This window comes from Mustela nigripes, chromosome 5, assembly GCF_022355385.1.
Source record: "Mustela nigripes isolate SB6536 chromosome 5, MUSNIG.SB6536, whole genome shotgun sequence".
Taxonomy (NCBI): domain Eukaryota; kingdom Metazoa; phylum Chordata; class Mammalia; order Carnivora; family Mustelidae; genus Mustela; species Mustela nigripes.
The window spans coordinates 75,322,618-75,340,465 of NC_081561.1; the positions used below are offsets into that span (position 1 = coordinate 75,322,618).

The following is a 17,848-nucleotide window of genomic DNA, read 5'->3' on the forward strand; positions in this document are numbered from 1 at the left end:
TCAAGTCCATCCTTAGTGTGGGTGTATCACAGTCCTTCGTGTAAAACACTTTGGTGATTTCCTTCCATGTACATCAGGGATGAGAAAATTGATCTGATCTCCTGTTGATCAATTCAGTAACATCTGTAGCAAGTGAGGCACTCTTGCTTAGTTAGTGATGTCTGAGGTAGGAGCCGCGAAGGGGCATGTGGCACATAATGCATAGCTAGGATTAAGAACAAGCTCTTTAGTGGGACATAAATGGCCGGCCGTGCCCCTAATCCTGACTGTGTCTTCATCCCCACCCCCACCATTGCCCTGCTTCACATTTAATCCTGGAGCAGCAGAGAAGTGCTGTTCTTCTTGTGTTGTTCATGCTAGACCTGCTTCCCTGTACCCTTAGTAGGAGATCCATACTCATCCTTGCAATCTTGGTGTGCACAGGGAGTCAAGGGGGTGGGCCGTGCATGAGGCTGAGAGTGCTTGCTTTGGATGCTCCTGGCACCCGTGTCTCCTCCATAGTGGTCAGTATCCCATGCTCTGAAACCCTAAGCATCTCCCTTGTAAGGCAGTAAACTCTGTTAGAGCAAATATCATGGCTTATTTATCTTTGGCCTCTGATACTGGTCACACAGTACCTTCCATGGAATGTGTATTGTGAATTAAATTTTAGTTCTTCGAAGGGGCACTTGGCTGGCTTAGTAGAGCATGTGGCTCTTTGACCTTGGGGTTGGGGACTTCAGCCCCACACTGGGTATAGCAATTGCTTTAAAGTCTTTAAAAAAAGAATAATTCATTGAATTGAATTAGCAAATAGTTTGATTGATGAACGTTCTTTGCTTTTACTTTGATACTCCTCAGAATGAGAGGATAGATTTTAGGGAAGGTTAATGCTTTGCAGAAAATTTAGGTTAGTGAATCAGGTAGAAAGTAGACATTGGAAATTTTTTTTTTTAAGATTTTTAAAATTTTTTATTTATTTATTTGACAGAGCGAGAGATCACAAGTAGGCAGAGAGAGAGAGAGAGAGAGAAGGAAGCAGGCTCCCTGCCGAGCAGAGAGCCCGACATGGGACTCGATCCCAGGACCCTGAGATCATGACCTGAGCTGAAGGCAGTGGCCCAACCCACTGAGCCACCCAGGCACCCCAACATTGGAAATTTTTGAGCAGGGCTGTGGCATGATGAAAGTGGTATTTAAGGAAGGTTGATCTGGAGACAACCTTTTATTACAGGTTTAAGGTGCTCCTGGGAAGCCTAGGTGAGGGTAGCAGTGTGGGGAGAGGGAGAGGCAGAGAGACAAGCATAAAGCCATTTTGAAGAAGAGTTTCCCGAGGCTTCGTACTTTCATTTCCTCATTTGCTCATGTGGGATGTAGTCACTGGCATGTTCCCGAAAATAAAACGGGACACTGATGTTATTTTTAAAGAAAGAACATTCTTGTAAAACACCTAAGTGATCCATTTTTTCATAATTATGTATGAGACCTATACATGATCAATTACCTATAAAGTGATTATGAGTTCATAATTTTTTTTAAAAAATTAACTCTTCTGCATAGGTAGCCTAAAGTAGTCAAAAATCAGTGATTTTCATTTTTTAGCACATTTTGAAGTAATTGTTAATTGTGAGGAAAATACTTCAGTTTTCTTTTCCAGCTACCTTTTAGTTTAACACTAAACTAAAAGGATCCCCCCCCACACTGTGAACATTTGCATTTCGTGTATTACTTATGTGACCTCGTTTACAGGTTCAAATTTATCTTCCGTTTGTGGCGGGCCATGTAGTTCCACTCTGCTTTATTCTTCATCTCAGCTATTATAAAGTTCATAATTTACAGTCACTTTGTTGTTTTTTTATTACAGGGTTATGACTCACTGATAAAAAAGAAGGACTTCTCCAAATACTTCGCGTTGTGATTGTGTATGATGGATACCAAGGAAGAGAAGAAGGAACGGAAACAAAGTTATTTTGCGCGGTAAGCGTTGCTTTGCAAAATTACCATCAGTATTTGAATGTTTGAGGAGGGACTTTGTCCTCAAGTGTAAGTTGGCAGTCTGTGTTTGGTGAGCGTTTGTAAAGAAAACAGGTGTCCAATAAGAGTTACGTGTACTTTGTTTTCATCTTTTTTCTTGCTTGCAGTAGAGGAAGAACATTCGGTGCTTGTCTTTCTGTATTTGATGGTTATCCCGGGCCGGTCATTACGCACTGAACTGCATGTTGCTTGGGACCCCGCATTTAGCAACCTACATGAAATCTTAGATCCTAAATGCTTCATTCCTACTGCTCTAGTAGCTTACTTGGTTTAGCTATAACTAAAAGTCTATGACCTATTTAAAGCTTATTATCTTGTTGGAAGTCCGTTCCTGAAAAGTATTTTTGGTGGAATAGATGAAATTCTGCCATTGGAGTTCATGTCATTACTAATGCTGAACTCATGCAACATACCCGCAGTTCTCGGTTTGTGAATAGATATAATCTGTAGATGATCAGTTACTCTCCACAGATTTAGCCGTATAATGGGCAACTACTCATCACAATAAAGTGCTTGACATGCTAAAACATTTACCATTTTGATAGAATGTTTTCAAACTCAAAGTGAGAACACATAGGCTTAAAATTATCATTATGGTCTCCTATATCGAAACATTTCTTAAGAACTGAATTCAGCCTCACCACATTCCCAGTCTGTGCTTGTTAAAAGATGCAATTATCATATGGTTTCACTCATATATGGAACATAAGCAGTAACACGGGGGACCATAGGGCAAGGGGTTTAAATCTGAAGGGGGAGAAATCAGAGAGAGTGATGGACCATGAGAGACTATGGACTCTGGGAAATAAACTGAGGATTTCAGAGGGGAGGGGGTGGGGGGACGGGGCAGGGTGATGGGTATTGAGGAGGGTGCGTGTTGTGACGACCCCTGGGTGTTAGGCATAACTGATGAGTCATTGAGCACTACATCAAAATCTAATGATGTACTATGCAGTGGCTAACAGCATAATTTAAAAGAATCAGTATGTTGTATATACATTATATGTCAGATTTATGTCAATAAAAAACAAGGCTCCACCAAGGAAAAAAAAAAAAAGACGCTTTTCTTATTTTCCAAATGTAAGCCTTTAAAACTGACAACCAAAAATTTTTGTTGATTTTTTTTTTAATCCAGAAATAAAGCTAGGTTTTAGATTATTAATAGGAAAAGGAAGGAAATAAACTTTTAAGGAACTACTATGTGTAAAGTTCTTTACTTATTATTTTATTTATCTCACAATAAACCTAACCTCCATTTCTCCCTATTTTACCACTGAGGTAACTAAGACCCAGAAAACATTTGGCCCATTTCATGCAGCATAAAAGTCCATATTCAAATATTGGCGTGCCCCAGTGAGTAATAGTAAACTGTGAGTAAGAGTTTTTGGAAAGCAAGAGTTAAACAACTTATTGTAGTGTGGTGTTCTGCACTATTACGACTACAGAGTAGCAAGATTGGGGAAGAAAGAAATCAGGCATGTAAGGGGCGGAACATTAGACAGAAGGCACTTAGAATAAATAAGGACCATACAGTGATGTTTAGAAACACTTTATTTTGAGATAGTTATAGATCACATGGAGTTGTAAGACATATTACAGAGAGCTACCCCGCACCCTTCATCCAGTTTCCCACAATGGAAGCCCCTTACATAACTGTCCTGTAATATGGCCACTAAGAAGTTGACATGGATGCAATCCACTGACCTTACTCAGATTGCACCAGGGTTACAAGCATTCATTTGTGTATTTGTGTGTATCTAGTTCTGTGTAATCACATCACATGTACAGAGTTGTGTGACCATATCAAGATGGAGATACAGATCAGACAGGTCTCTTGGGCTACCCTCCTGTAGTGGCATTCATTTCCTTCCCTCTGCTTGCCACCCCCGACAGCCACGAATCTGTTCTAGTCTCTGTAATGTGTCATTACAGAAATATTACAGACATGGAATCCTATGACATGTAACCTTCTGAGATGAGATTTTTTTCACTTAGTGCAGTTCCTTTGTGTTTTAGACCACTCAGACTGCTGTAACAAAACACCATAGACCCGGCGGCTGATAAACAACAGAAAGGTATTTCTCAGAGTTCTGGAGGTTGCAAGTCCAAGGCCATTGTGCCATGTTCTGTGCTGAGAGGCTGCTTCCTGGGTCATCTAAGGCTGTCTTCTCCCTCTAACCTCACATGGCAGAAGGGGCAAGGAGCTTTCTCATACCTCTTTTATAAGGGCACTTATCTCATCCATGAAGACCCCACTCTCATGACTTACTCACCCCCAAAGGCTCCACCTCCCCAAACCATCACATTTGGCATTAGGTTTGAGCATGTGAATTTTGAGGGTTCACAACATTCAGATCATAGCACTTGAGATCTGTTCAAGATGTCGCATGTATCAACAGTTTGTTCCTATTTATTGCTGAGTAGTATTCCATGGTGTGCCTATATCACAATTTTCAAGTATTTGCCTATTGAAGGACATTTGGGTTATATCCAATTTAGAGCTATTACAGATCAAGCCACTAGGATCATTTGGGTGCAAGTTAATTTTTCTTGGATAAATGCTCAGGAGTGGAATTGCTGGGTCAGATGATAAGGGCATGTTTAATTTTGCAAGAAAGTGCCATCACCTTTTCCAGAGTGGCTGTACCACTTGATATGCATGCCTTCCTATTAGCATTGCATAAATGACCCAGTTTTTCCATATCCTCATTAGCATTTGGTATTATTACTCTTATTTTTAGTCATTCTGATAAATGTATAGTTTAATTTGTATTTCTTTAATGACCAGAGAGGCTGAACATCTTTTCATGTGTTTATTAGTTGCCTGTCTAGCTGCAGAGCAGTGCCTTTTCATGTCTTACCTATTTTCTTATGTTGAGTTTTTTGAGTTCTTCATGCACTCTAGATACTAGTCCTTTGATGGAGGGTTTGTAGCTCTTTTCTCCCAGTCTGTAGCTTTTGTTTTCCTCCTCTTAGCAGCAGCTGTTGCAAGAGCACAAGTTTTTACTTTTGATACGGTTCAGTTTATTAGTGTTTCCTTTTATGGATTATGCTTTTGGCTTCAACTCTACTGCTTTACCCAGCTGTAGGTCCTAAAGATTCGCTTTTTTTTTCTTCTACAGGTTTTATAATACTGTGTTTTATACTTGTCAGTCATCTGTTTTGAAATAATTTTTATATGAGATAGAAGTTTCAGTCAACATGTTTTCTTTCCTTTCTGCTTATAGATGCCCTAGATAGTGATTTGGAAAGCTTCAGTGCCTTCTCACCTTGAATGCACACTGATTCCAACAGGAAGGGTGACGGGTGGTTCAAAACCTACTCAAAGTTAATCCCTCTAGTTACTAAGATGTAGAATAAGGGGAACCTCTTCAACAGTGAATGAAAGAGGAAACTGTTCTGGAAGAACAGCACCATTTTTTTTTCAGCTCAGAAATGCAAAATTTAATTGTCATGCTTGCCTTGACCTCTTGCGACAAGTATTCTAACAATGAAAAGGAAAACATCCAAAAATTCAGTATGACCTTACAAGCATAAGGATAACAGACCAAGAACAAACATCAGTGATGCTGTTCCAACAGCATGCTAACAGGATTAGTTATAGGAACTGAGAGATGGAGAGAGAGAACAGACAAATCTGTAGTTTAGTTGTTACCGTGCATTGGTGGTCAAAAATGGTCAAGCTATTAAAAGCAAAAGGGAAACCAGAAAACCCTCCAGTATCAGAAAAGAGGCAACCAATGCTAATACTCTTTTCAAATGCTTTCTCACTAAATGGTGGAATTACCATAATATGGAATTACCAACAGGACCTACTTGAAAGTCAGTTTCTCACAACACAGGGCTGATTTCCCTGGAGCAGTGTGCATAAGGGCAGTCCAAGCAAGATTGCCTCAGCAGAATGTCGAGTCAGACCAAGGGTAAGGCTGAGCTGATGAAATTCCACCACCTTACATAAATCTCTACTGGTCTGCAGAGGAGATCAAAAGATTTGTCCTTATTTCTACCTGTTGCCATAATATGTATCTGAAACCCCCAAAACTGCTTTTAAACTCGGTTCCCCCTCTCTTCATCCTTTTTTCCTTCCATGTCATTAAATAGCCTCTATTTCTTCCGTGTACTTTTTTTTACCATGTGGTTTCGTGAACATTGTATGCTTCACATGTTTGGTAAATAATCCTTTATCTACCTCCTTTGCTGAGGTGGTTCTCCCTCTCTCCGAATTTAACACTGAAGCAAAGTTAAATTCAAAAGAGCCCATTTTAATTATTTTGGGGTTGAAATTAGCTATTTGAGGATCACCCAGTACTTCCTTTCTTATAATTTATCTTGAAATATGCTGATGTAACTATAAATGGAAGGGTGAAATAGCTTTACTACTAGTTAGATTTATTTTGCATAAGTGCTTAAGAGTTTTTGAGATCTCCTGGCCTGGCCCACCTTGTTTTCAGGATCTTTGGTGGTGTTTTATAGCAGTTGTCTGTTCCAGATTGAATGATTCATGAGACCTTTCCCCGTGCTCTTGCAAAGAATTTGTGTATACAGAATAAGTGTGTAATATATGTGGATTAATTCCTTGATAGTTGACAGGTCTTGCAACTAAATGAAAAACCGAGTTATTAAAGCAGATTGTACTCCCTGTGTTGTTCTCTACAGTGCTCATTATTCATTATGGCCCCTGCTCCCCCTCCTTCCCCTTATAGTTAGAATGCATTTTTTTTTTTTTCAGTAGTGCCAAACACTATTTCTTCCACACTTTGACATTATATGGCTTTTGCAGAATTTAGAACCCATTTGGTGTTTTTTGTGTGTGTGTGCAGGTCTCTTTATGTTCTTTGTGTGTTTGAACATTTTTTAAAAAACAGAGCATTCAGGATTGAGGGTTAATGTAGGATATCAAAAATATATTTTCAGTGAACCTAAAGTGGTGTTTTGTGGGAGATTGACTTTCCCCCTCTGCTGAGGTCTGATGGGGCCTGTACATAGACACTGAGTGGTAGAGGCTCAGCAGTAGACTCTGTTTGGTTTGTATGGGTCCCTCTGGCTGCTGCTTCCTGGTTATCTGGAAGAGCCGACCCGCTGCTACCCCCTGCTTGCTTCTTCCCCATGCCACTGCCGAGGAATAGCCTGCAGCATGGAGGGGGTGATGCTCTTCTCTCTGCCTCACCCTCTCACCCCAGACTCTGAAGGTTGCAAACTGTAGAACACGTCTTGGCTCCGATCCTCACTCCTCTGACACCCCCCATTCCATCCCCAGCCTCCTCCCTGGTAGTTCTTCATCCTTGAACCTCTGACCCGCCAGCAGAGCTCCTTGTGTTTGAAAAGCACTCCCCGTGTATGACCTTGGCCAAGTTTTCCAAATTTCACCCTGGATTTCTTGTTGTTAAGTGTGGCTAATAATAGCCTATTAACAACATGGCTTTGAAGAAGGACGCCTCCCAGCCTGAGCCAAGGTGATGAAGTCCAAATTGGACACAGCATGGAGGACCCGAGTTGACCTGGTCTGGACCCTTACACACACTATTTGAGGTTTGGCCCCTTCTTCAGGGAGGGGGACCTGGAGGCTGATACTTGAACCCACTGATTAGCCTTTTTATTAAATATATAGAGTCAGTTGTGGGGTTCTCCCATTCAAACAAAACCAAACCATGGTGCCGTGAGGACGAAGGTAACATATCCAGAGTGCTTGGCACAGTGAGTGCTCAGCCACCTGTGACCTAGGCTTCTGTGCTTACCTGCACCTTCATCTTCACCTAAAAATCTTCATCTTGGTACCCTACTCCCATTCCATGAGCTGCTCCTGTGGTTCAGATCAGGGAGGCAAGAGTGATCTCAGCAGTCCAGAGCAAGAGTGATCTCAGCAGTCCAGTTTCCCAAAGATACATTGTTAGAGCACAGCCAGGCTCTGGAATAGCATAAAGTGGAACTACATCGTCCAAAGGGCTTTGAGACTTCTAAGGCATGCTTCTATTTTGTAGTAGGAGCCCAGGCCCATGGGGTAAAATTGTCAATGACCTGATGCCCCACACCAGGCCACTTTATGTATAGTAACTGGTCATCAGAGCCTCACCACCAGGGTTTGGCACACTCTCACGTCTTGGGTGTGCAAGCCGGGGATACCCGACTCCTCAGCCCTTAAGAGTGGCCAGGTAGGACCACATAGGCTGGTCACCTTTAGCCAGGAGTAGCATCTTATCCCGAGTAGAGTGTATTGCCCTCTTCTGTGTGTGCTTTCCTGTGAAAAGGTTTGAGAGAACTGGTCCACCTTACCTTCATACCAAGCATCTGATCTATAAAAATTTTCATACCCAAATACGATTAGATTGTTACGGAAGTTAGACTTCCAGAGTTGGAGTTGGAGTTGGAGAAACTTGCGTGCGTTGGAGAAACTTGAGTGAGATGAGACAGCAGGCGGGGGACGCAGGATCAGAGCCCAGCTCTGTCCTCATGCAACCACAGCTTATGCTCTGCAGTGCAGCCCGTGGCAGTGGGGCAACTTGATGGCAGAGGGGGTCCCGTAGAGCACAGGCTAATTCACTTCATCGTGAATTCATGTGCAGAAGTGCATCCCAAGTTCTAAGTGACTTCTTAAAAAGCTCACTTGTTTATAGCTTGTGGGGACATCCCATACTACGTTTTGTCAAGTTTAATGTCAGAGTATTGACCAACTAAGGCAGTAGGAAACATGTAGTCTGTGTAGCCCACCTACCTAAGTCAGGATTACGTTACAGAGACCCTTGTTACTCGCTAGGATTGCCTCTTATCTAAAAGAGTAGTTGCCTATAATAGAAATGCATGCAGAAATACGTTTGGTCAGAAAACCCCAAAATGCCTTTTTGGGCAAGCACAGAGTCCCAGATGCCGTGGCAGGTATCAACTGGACGGGTCCAGCTGGTTGGTCTGCAGCGTTGCTGAGGATAAGGGAGGGCCCCCTCTCTCCAGCCTCACAGAGCTGTCTCTGAACCCTCGGGAAAAGCTGCACTTTGTGGTATGCCTGTGCTAAGAATGAACATACCACATGGGTGGAGTGGTGGGATGTGAACTCTTGCCCTTCCTTTAATTAACAGTCTGTAGACTGTTTTTTCCTGCTGGTCAATGACTATTAGAGAAGAACTTTAGCATGTCCAAGATTTGAGGAGAAACTTTATTGTTACGAGTGGCTGGATTCAGATATTCAGTCATAATACAGGTTTTCATTGAGCTGATACATGAAAAGCATACAGAATGGGTTTAAGCGCTTGGTAAATGTTATAATGCTATACTGTCTTAATATTTGGTGAATATTTTATTCTCTCAGTTTTGCTATGTCTTGTGATTCTAATAAAAGTTAATAATAGCATTTGTTGGCCCTTGACAAAGTGCCTCCACGTGCATTCTCTCCCTATATCCTCACAGTGATCGCCTGAGTAGATAAAAATGCAGATGACGCATCTGTAGTTCAGGAGGTTAAATAACTTGCCTCACATCACTTACCCTTTACATGGACGAGCGGAGCCCTGAATCCCAGTCTGCTTTGTCCATATCTCTGATTATTTTTCTTGATTCATATTATCTTGGTTTCAGTTGAATTTAGGAATTAATTTTTACTTGAGAAAGGGAGTAGAACATGTTATTGGCATCATAATGTAAGTAGGAAAAATTGTACATGGCTTTGGAAGGAGAATGTTTTAGTTGGTTTTACTGGAAAGCATATTTGATTTCAATTTCTAGAACTATCCAAGAAGACTGTCATTGCCATTAGTGCCTGCTATGATCCATAGCATGGCCCAGGAGCACTTCCGTGTATGATCTTCATAGCTCTTGTTCATGGGTTTGCACTGAGTCTCCCCCAAAATGGGCCATCTGGAGGGGTGGGATTCTCCAGTAGGTCAGTGCTCATTTCATGTGCCTCCTTAAATAAATAGCAGTTGGCATGTGGCATGTTAAATATATATATATTTTTTTTTACTGACTAAAAGACTGTATTTAAAACGGCTTCTTGGGACGCCTGGGTGGCTCAGTTGGTTAAGCAGCTGCCTTCGGCTCAGGTCATGATCCCAGCGTCCTGGGATCGAGTCCCACATTGGGCTCCTTGCTCAGCGGGGAGCCTGCTTCTCCCTCTGCCTCTGCCTGCCATTCTGTCTGCCTGTGCTCGCTCTCTCCCCTTCTCTCTCTCTGATAAATAAATAAAATCTTTAAAAAAAAAATTAAAAAAAATAAATAAAACGGCTTCTTTAGTGTAGGATCTAAATAGTTTAAGTCTCAATTTTTTAAAAGATTTTATTTATTTATTTGAAAGAGAGAAAGAGTGAGCGAGAGAGAGCATGAGCCGCGGCGAGAGAGAGAAGCAGGCTCCCCCGCCAAGCCGGGAGCCGGATGCGAGCTTAATCCCAGGACCCTGTGATCATAACCTGAGCCAAAGGCAGACGCTTCAATGACTGAGCCACCCAGGCACCCCAAGGCTTAATTTTTATCACCACAAATTTTTTAATACTCAGCAGTTTTATTACTCTTAAAAAATCGAGAATATTTTAAAACCATTTCCTTTAAAAAGTTGCTTGTGCCTTATTTGAAAATATTACTAATTGCTGATTAAACTCTCGAATGAGCTGTAATGTCATTTAAGGCTTATGCTTCATATTTTTTTTATTGAGTTCAGATCAAGCAGCACTTAAGAGAACATTTAAATATTGCCTGGCACTCATTAATGAGGAAAATGTCCATGGTCAAGTTGGAGCTGCTGATGTTTTTAAGAAATCATTAACTTTTTTCTACAGGTGTTTTAAAAGGTTTATAAACATTTAGACATTTACAGATAGACTCATGCTTTGTTTTTAAAAAACACGCAGGGTTACTTGATTTAATTCCGTGTAGTGTACTGCTTTTCAGTCTGTAGGTTACAACCCATTGGAGCTTCATGAAATCAATTTAGTGGATAAGAACCAGCATTTCTTCTAATGGGATGGAACAGAATAGATTAGTCTGGACTAAAGCTAAACTGAATAGAAAAGATGGGAATGCATTGTAGGTAGGCAGAATAAATAGTATTTCACAAAAATTTTGTTTTAAATGTATATAAGTATGTATATCTTGAGTTACAGTTTAAAATTATTTTTTATTGTGAGCCATGATCAAAAGAACTCCTTATTCTAGAGGAGTCCTTGGTGGTTCGTATACTGGGAGTGAGGTTATTTTCTTCACTGAACAACAAATTTCTTTGAAAATTGTTCATCTAATACCTGTTAACCAATTCTTCAAAGACAGCTGTACATAAAGTACCTGTTATATAAATATGTTTTCTCCCAGTGCAGTATAATGGCTTCCTATAAAACTGATTTCAAGGATCAGTGACAAGCAAATGTCCTTCTGCTTGAAATCTCAGGCTGATCTAGATTGTCCTAGATCTTGGAGTGAGACCTGATGAAACTTTAACCTTACAAAACCACCAAATGGAACTATTTTGATCATGAAGCTTGGGGAACTTGTGTATGGTCTGCCTGTAGGTCTCTCCTCTGTAGATCTACTTAATGGCTCTGGGGCCTAGGGTATATTTTCTCCAAAATGAGAATAATAACAGTACCTACCGTAAGATATTGTTGGAGGATTGACTGAATTAAAATAAATATATAAATCTCTAGAGTAAGTGCCAATGAAAAATTAGCACTAATGGATTTTAATATAAAAGCATGCTGCCTAAATGAGGAATTCAGGAATAATTGAGAAAAAGTCAGAATAAATACATAGGCATACATTTGGTATACATTTTCAGGGAGTTTTTATGTCCCTTGAAACTTGTCCATAAGCATGCTGACCACATTCATTCAGTGATCCTTCAGTGAAGACCCAAGACTGTAGACATAGATAAGACTAAAGCACTCGAAAAGTAAATGATAGAAGCTGTCTCCCTCCTTTTTTAATGTTGTTGCTGACAGTTGTGGAAGACTTCCATTGAACTGACTTTTGAGTTTTTCTGAAACTTGGCACTGTCTCAGCTGGAAAGAGTTTGGCACATGCCTTTGAAAACTTTTACTTATTGCTGGTACAGTGACTCTTCAGTATGAGAAAATGGAGTTCAGAACCAGAAAAACACTTTGTGCTCACAGCTCTGGAACTTCCTAGCTCATGCTGGGACTCCAGGTATTGGTGATTTTAGTAGAAAGTTTTCTTTTTCTCTGAAACTCTTTCCTGAAAATTCTATCAGTCATCACCCCTTCTACCCTCATAAGTTAAATGCTAATTGCGTATCTTCCCACACATCTTCCCAGATTAGTCTTCCTGAGACAAGGTTCAGATATGTCACTTCTGCTTCCCAGATTCTTCTCTCAAATTTGAGGTTCTACACAATACGGCTCATTCCTACCTTTCTGTCTTTATGTCCTACTTGGATTTTTCTTTATATGTCTTCTGCTTTATTTGTATGATGAACTTTGCCATCACTGTCCTCTTCCTGTATACAGAGATGGCAAACCCATCTCTAACTGTCATACTGTCTCTTTGACACCATTCCTATTTCACTTAATTCTTAACCGCTCCCCCAAACACACAACTCTATGTGCCCTTCCCTGCCACTGGACTCAGAGGTCATTGCTAAGGCCTCATTTTGCCTCCTCTTGGGGCCCTTAACACATTCTGTCTTTGGATGTCCCCATAATGCTTCTCTGCCCTATTTTTTGTTATTTATTGTTGGTTCTTTTTCATTTTTATATTCTGCACAAGGTCTAACTTTATGCCCTGCATCTAACGGTAATTCAGTGTGAATGATAGCATTTGTTGAATATTTGCTGTGTAACAGACACATTTGTGTACTCATGTAATCTCATAATTACTCCATGAGGTAGGTCCTGTTATCATCCTGATTACAGATAAAGATGCTAAACTTTGTTATAGGTATTGTGGAATTTGCCCAAAGTCACATAACTTCAAAGTGGCAGATCCAGGACTCAACCCAGGTGTGCCAGACCCCCTAGCCCATGCCTGTAATCATTATGCCAGTTTTTCAGTAAACTATGTTAAATGGAATCTCATGGAACTTTATCAGTTACCCAGGCAAATATAAGTGAGACTCGCTGATCTAGATCATTAAATGTGTTAAAGTACTAAACAGGTATTTGCTGATTTTCAGTGCAAAATTGTTCTTAGGAGCTTTGGAACAAATTAGGAGTCTCTAGTCATTCAAGGAAACTTTGAAAGTCGTCACATACCAACAAAAAAGTCACCAATCTCCTGACCTTTCTCTGTATTTTTGGGGATGTGGCAAGAAGTGCCCTCTTAATTTCCTCTTTAGACTCAAAGTTGGAGGCCCTAACAAGCTGAAATTCTCCTTGCTTGGGCATTTCTGTTGTAAAGATGCTTGGTACTTGAGCCATGGGTCATGTGTTCTTGTGTTTTTACTTCCCTTTTCCTTCATTTGCCATTTCTTTTTTTTTTTTTAATTTTTTATTTTTAATTAACATATAATGTATTATTAGCCCCAGGGGTACAGCTCTGTGAATCACCAGGTTTATACACTTCACAGCACTCACCACAGCACATACCCTCCCCAATGTCCATAATCCAACCACCCTCTCCCTATCATGTACCATTTCAAATAAAGTTTGCATAAACAACATGGTTAATTCCCCATTTTTTTCTGGACTCATTTTGTGATGTAAATACCAGTGAAGGCACAACAGCTCTGCCTACTTTTTCTAGCTTTTTTCTTCTCACGTGTAAATGAAGTTGGTGGTGAAAAGGATAACGTGTCAAGTTTAAGGGGACCAAGTGAGAAACATTGTAGTCCATGATTTGCAGTGTGATTCAGCACCAAATAAGGCAGACTGTTGTGTCACTACCATAGAGCATGAACCCAGGTCTCGTGGGGTAAGAAGACACGATGAGTTAGTTGGATCTGGGAAACCCTCGGTCCCTTTCCCAGAGCAAGAAGGAATTAGCTTCTGCTGAGGCAGAGACTGGTGGACAGCAAAAAGGAGGTCTTTTCTCAGTAGTTCTGTTACTAGAGCCAGCTTCCCATGAAGAAGAATCAGAGATGACTGTGAGGTGAAGCTCTCCTATTCTAAAGTGAGAAATGTAACTTGACAGTCATGAGACATGAATTGTGTAGGTGTGAGCATAGCATATGAAGTAGACATAGAACCACCAAAGAACAAGAATATGGATTACATCTATATTTTAAAATGGTTTTATTAGTGTATTTAAGGAATACTTGACAACCTAGATGACCAAAACACAATCATGTGAGCTTAGGGAAGAGTTAAATCAGAGGGCAGCATGCTTCAAATATTCTTTTCTATACTTAAAAAAAAAAAGAAAAGCCAAAAAACAAAACCATATTATATTTCTGAATCACTCTACAGCATTTAAAATACGGTTTGCACATACATTTTCAAGAACACATCTGTTGTACAAAGCAGAATAGATGCAAAGTTGATGCATTCCCATCCTGAATAGGTGGCGTGATTTAAATCAAATTACCGTCAAGGATGATTTGAGCCAAGTCGTTAATCATTTTATTCATTTCTCCTGTGTCTGTGAGACCATGTTTGTGTTGATTATCACAACCGCATTTTGTGTTCTTCACAGTTTAGAGCCAGTAGAGGCTTGGGTTTAGAAGTTGTATAATACATAATTTAAAGCAGATGAATTTTAATATTTCAGATTAATTTTGTTAGCACAGCAGAAAGCTGAATGGTAATTTGGTTATTGCAATTTCATAATGTAATTGAAGCAGATGCTGGTGAGGTCACTGGGGACTGAGTCATCTCCATTTCAGTAGCTCCATCATTTTGTTTTTAAAGTGTGTGGGGGGGTTCTTTTTTGCTAAATGGACTACTTTTACTACATAATGAGAGAAATTTAATTTTTCTAACTGTAGCTCGAACATATAATCAGGATTTCAGGTTATTTTTCTTTTATAAGAGTAAATAGATTTAAAGTGCAAAAACATTTAACAGTTTTTCTTTTATAAGAACATATGGATTTTTTAAAAAGATAAGTTAATTATAAATACATATCTAATCTTTAAGTGCAGTTTGTACTGTCTTAACAGATCAATGAAAACTTAAAATTATAAAATTAATTGAGTTATGAACCTAATATAAATAATCTTGACTTTCTTCCTGTTTATTTTTATCCACAGGGAAACCTTTTTCTAAGTTTGAGCATATGACCATATTGGTTTTTATATTATCTGATGCAAGTAGATACTTACGACATCTCTCAGTTCTTTGACTTACTCAAATGTAAGACTTTAAGTCATATGATGTTTATCCTTGGATTTAAAATAGATTTTTGTGTTACGGGGAGAAACTTGAACATTGCTTATATCTCTGAAAGACCTTATGTGCTTGCATCTGTTAAGCCTAGTGGGTGCAACAGTGAACACAATAAACATGGGTCTTGTTCTTACAGAGATTATTTTTCACAAAAACATTAAATAAGGAAATAAAAATGCATATGTCATTAGAAATTGCAGGGTTTGCTATGAGGGAAAATAACAGGATGTTATGAAAGAACTGTAAGGGCAGTATCTACTTCAGATAGGAATGATATTCAAGGAAGACCTTTAGAGAATAATGATATGTAAGCTGATCTTGGCATTGGGCAAGATTTGCCATATGATCTGTGTGTTTAGGAGAAGGGCTGGGGAAAAAGGAAAGGAGGAGTCTGTTCTAAGTAGAGGAAACACTTAGATTCCAAGACCTTGAGGCGGGAGGCGGGAGGCGGGGAGGCGTGGCAGATTTCTGGGTCTGCGGGAAAGCCAGTAGGGCTGGAACAGAGTGCTTTAGGGAGGATAGCACAAGAACGGTGGAGACGTGTGCTGGTGACAAGTCACGGAGGTGTTTGTTGGCCACGTTTGGGAATTTGGATTAAGCAACCAGGGGAATGGAGGTACCATTAAATGAAATGGGAAAACTAGAAAAATAACAATTTTGAGCGGTTTTTTCAAGAATTGAAGTTTGGACATGTTAATTTTGAGATGCTTATTAGCCATTTCAGTAGAACTGCTAACTGTGACTTGGGTATATGTGCCTAGAGTGAAAGCAGAGTGGTCTAGGCAGAGGGAGAAGTTGAGGAGTTGTTGGCCCCAGCAAGCAGGGGAGTGGATGAGACCATATAGGGAGAGAATATAACGGGAAAAGAGAACAAAACTTAGGGTTGGGGAACCTTGATAACTCCAGCATTTAGTGGTCTAGTAGGAAGAAATCCAGAAGAGATGGTATCACAGCAGCCAAGAGAAAAGAGCAAGCATTTCAAGAAAGAGAGAACGATCAGAGATTTTGGAAGCAGTGAGAGGTAAATTAAAATGAGGACTGAAGAGTATATATTAGGTTTGGCCACTTGAAGGTCACTGATGATTGAATAAAAGTTTCAGTGCCGAATTGGGAGAAGACAGTGTAATGCAAATGGGAAGTCAGGGAATGGACACAGAGCTCCAGGCTCAAGTTCTTCTGGGAACTTAGCTAGGGAGGGAAGCCAAAAATTAGGGCCATGGTGGGAGGGAAATGTGGAAGTCAAGGAAAGATAAGTTTATAAGGATGGAGGAGGAAGAGAAGTAAAGCATGTTAGTTGGTTAGTGGGGATGGTCCATCAGAGTTGGGGGGTGGGGTCTCTGGAGAGGCCAGCTTGGTGACTGACCCCTATGTAAAGTCATGAGGACATTAACAAAGCAATAAAGCAGGAGATGAACCACACCAGATTTCCTATACCCTGTCCAATAGAACACGCTATATAGGCTATATTTATAGCCTATATTTATATTATATTTATTATATATAATATATAATATATATATATAATATTTGTATATATAGGCTATATTTATAGCCTATAACACGCTATAAAGTTTTACTTGTGTGTATTGACAGCTCTACCCTCTTTTTTGCTGATTGCTCACTGTGTGCCAGGAGGCTTACAGATAAGACCTTATTTAATCCTTAGAACAATCCATGAGGTAGATGGTGGTATTTTTCTCATTTTGACTGGCAAGAGAGCAGAGGTAGATGGTGGTATTTTCCTCATTTTGACCGGCAAGAGAGCAGGTTCAGAGCAGTTCAGTAACTACCCAAGAGATAGACTAGTAAGTAACAAGTCAGGATTTCTTCCTTCTGTGTTCAGCTCTTAGGCCTTTATTAACTACAACTTCCATACTACCTTCCAAGTATAGTATAAAAATAAGTAGAATCAAGTCTATTCCATATTAGACATTTGCAGTTGTAATATATTCATTTAGAACTTTATAGAAATTTTGTCATAATTTTTTTTTTTTGTTAGCAATTACGAATGTGTCCTCCTTGTAATATATGTCCAAAGGTAGCTGGAGAATTCCTCCTAAGTGTTTAAGACTTTTTCCTTACTGGTATGAATCTTAAAAATAAATTGTAAGTGACTGGGTTTTAAACTGTTGGCGTTTTAACATAACTTTTTGTTATAGGTGAGCATTAGTCATTCATGCGTACTTTAAATGAAGAATGCCGATCTTAATGCTGGGGGTAGGAGCTCGATGTACAGTACGTTTGAGGAGCACAGCTCCCATTCTGTAGTAGCCTGTTGTAGTATCCTCTGCTGGTTACAGAAGGCAGGCCATTAGCAAATGTTCCTGCATTTGCAGGTAAACATCGTACAGTGGAATGATCATGCTTGCACAGCTCTTGTAACAGCTGTTCAATTTCTGTTCCTGCAGTCGGAATTCTAATGAGTGTCTCGAAGACCTTTGTTTCACGCACTCACAGTGACTTCATTTTGTAGGCACATCACATGAGGGACTTCCGTCCCTCTCTAGCAATAGGTATGGGATATAGATGTATACCAAGTAATGAGGTAATTCATTAAGGCCCTAAGAAGTGACTGATAAATTAGA

The 17,848-nt window shown here is 40.0% G+C and overlaps 1 protein-coding gene across 8 annotated transcripts in view; it reads left to right on the top strand.

Annotated features, from left to right (window-relative positions):
* The window catches only part of NCOA7 (nuclear receptor coactivator 7), a 160,333-nt gene that overhangs the window by 32,039 nt on the left and 110,446 nt on the right, over positions 1-17,848 (top strand). For 7 of the 8 annotated variants that reach the window (XM_059400659.1, XM_059400657.1, XM_059400655.1 and 4 more), the window contains exon 2: positions 1,844-1,956. In XM_059400659.1, the coding sequence (XP_059256642.1) occupies positions 1,904-1,956 (53 nt within the window). In that variant the 5' untranslated portion in view covers positions 1,844-1,903. Of the gene's footprint in view, positions 1-1,843; positions 1,957-15,760; positions 15,880-17,848 lie in introns of those variants that run through there. The other variant, XM_059400661.1, reaches the window with a different exon arrangement.